This window comes from Bison bison, unplaced genomic scaffold (assembly GCF_000754665.1).
Source record: "Bison bison bison isolate TAMUID 2011002044 unplaced genomic scaffold, Bison_UMD1.0 scf7180017863415, whole genome shotgun sequence".
NCBI lineage: Eukaryota > Metazoa > Chordata > Mammalia > Artiodactyla > Bovidae > Bison > Bison bison.
Genome location: NW_011493987.1, coordinates 296,811 through 298,785, shown reverse-complemented (window position 1 = coordinate 298,785; position 1,975 = coordinate 296,811). Strand labels below are relative to the sequence as shown.

The 1,975-nt window shown below is 47.4% G+C and overlaps 1 protein-coding gene across 1 annotated transcript in view; it reads left to right on the top strand.

The window, feature by feature from the left end:
• Positions 1–1,975, top strand: part of VWA7 (von Willebrand factor A domain containing 7) — an 8,768-nt gene that overhangs the window by 4,244 nt on the left and 2,549 nt on the right. The window contains exons 7-9 of the mRNA XM_010833358.1: positions 682–794; positions 1,069–1,185; positions 1,537–1,722. Of these exons, the coding sequence (XP_010831660.1) occupies positions 682–794; positions 1,069–1,185; positions 1,537–1,722 (416 nt within the window). The remainder of the gene's footprint in view (positions 1–681; positions 795–1,068; positions 1,186–1,536; positions 1,723–1,975) is intronic.

The following is a 1,975-nucleotide window of genomic DNA, read 5'->3' as shown; positions in this document are numbered from 1 at the left end:
TCAGGTTTTTTTTTTTTTTTGTAATTGATAAGTATAGTTGATTTACAGTGTTTCAGATGTACAGCAAAGTGATTCAGTTATATATGTCATTTTTAGGTTCCTTCCCATTATAAGTTATTACAAGATATTGAATCTAGTTCCCTGTGCTATACAGTAGTCCTTGTTGGTTATCTATTTTATATATAGTTGTGTGTATCTGTTAATCCCAAACTCCTAATTTATCCCTCCCTTTCCCTTTGTTAATCATAAATATGTTTTTTATGTCCTTGAATCTATTTCTGTTTTGTAAATAAGTTCATTTGTATCATTTTTTTAGGTTCCACGTACAAGTGGAATATCACAATGATATTTGACTTATTTCACTTAGTATGATAATCTCTAGTTCCATCCGTGTTGCCTCACCAGTTGTTTTTATATTTAAACATATACCCCAAAAGGGCCCACTCAAGACCACAGGAAGTACCACCATTTTGTGAGGAAATGAGGTCCACTTTCCCACCAGAGGAACCTACACCCTGCCTTGTCCTATCCTGTCAGTATAAATATAAAGAATATTGTTATCTCAATATGAGTTCAACTGAGGAACACAGTGGGGCCTCTTGACTGGGGAGATGGCCCTTGACTGGGGAGATGGCCGCAAGAGAGGAGCCTTCTCCTCAGTCTCTCAATCTCATTCCCCAGGGTTTGGCCCTGTCTTTACAACAAGTGACCCTGACAGCTTCTGGCAACAGCTCAATGAGATGCATGCCTTGGGAGGTGGTGATGAGCCAGAGATGTGCCTGTCAGCCCTGGAGGTCTGCTCTCCCCGCCTCCCCCGTCCTTTCCCTCCCCCTCCCCGCTCTCCAGGCCTTACCATCACGGGAGCTAGAGCTTCCCTGGGACCCACCCTCCATCCCATCTTCAGAACCTGGTCTCACTCGTTTCATTCCAGATTTCAGGGCCATACTGCCTTCTACTCTGCCTTCCCTTGCTCTGCCCATTCCCCTACTGCCACCATTTTAAAAACATTTATTTATTTTTCATTGAAGGCTGCCATTTTTTACCACCAGTTTTTTCTCTCCCTGCCAGCTGGCTCTGCTGCACACACCTCCACTCTCAGACATTTTTGTCTTCACTGATGCCTCCCCTAAGGACGCCTTTCTCACCAACCGGGTGGAATCTCTGACGCAGGAACGGCGTTGCAGAGTGAGCATAACTGGTGGGAGACTCATCCCTAGGTACCCAGGGATGTGGGTTTCCAGGATGTGTCCTGGGGTTTCCAGGGCAACTCTCATTACAAGGGTAACACTCACACCAGGGTGGTTAAACCAGCCTTGGCTTGGAGGGGAGAGAAGTGCCTCATGAGTGTAACATCTCCAAACCCCTTTAACAATACTAGAATGGGAGGCCCTACCCTTAATGCTGTAGCAGCCGGAGGGTAGACAGAATTTATCACCAATGGTCAGCTCTGTACAGAGCTTGAGCACAGGAGATCCTTGGTTACAATGGTACATAGCAAGTAGAAACCTCAAGTACTGGCCTCTCTTCCTGACACAGGTTACATTCCTGGTAACTGAGGACCCATCTAGGGCTCAGGGCCGGGCCCGGCGTGAGGTCTTGTCCCCTCTGCGTTTTGAGCCATATGAGGCGGTGGCCCTGGCCTCAGGAGGAGAAGTGATTTTCACTGAAGACCAGTACATTCGGGATGTGGCAGCCATTGTTGGGGACAGTATAGCTGACCTGGTGAGTATGTGTGGAGGCTCAGCTGAGAACTGAGGGGACGGGCGACACTGCATTCCTCTTTCTCGTTAAGAATGGTTCTCTTTGCCAAGTTGCCAATCCAGGCAGAAGGGTGGGAAGGAAGTTTCTCTCCCTCTGAGATCCACGGCTACCCTCTTCTATCCTGCTCCTTCCATATTAGTACTACCTCCCCACCCAGTCTTGACCTCCAGTATTCTGTCCTCACGGCTCCTCTAGCAAGTCCTGCCATCTCTTA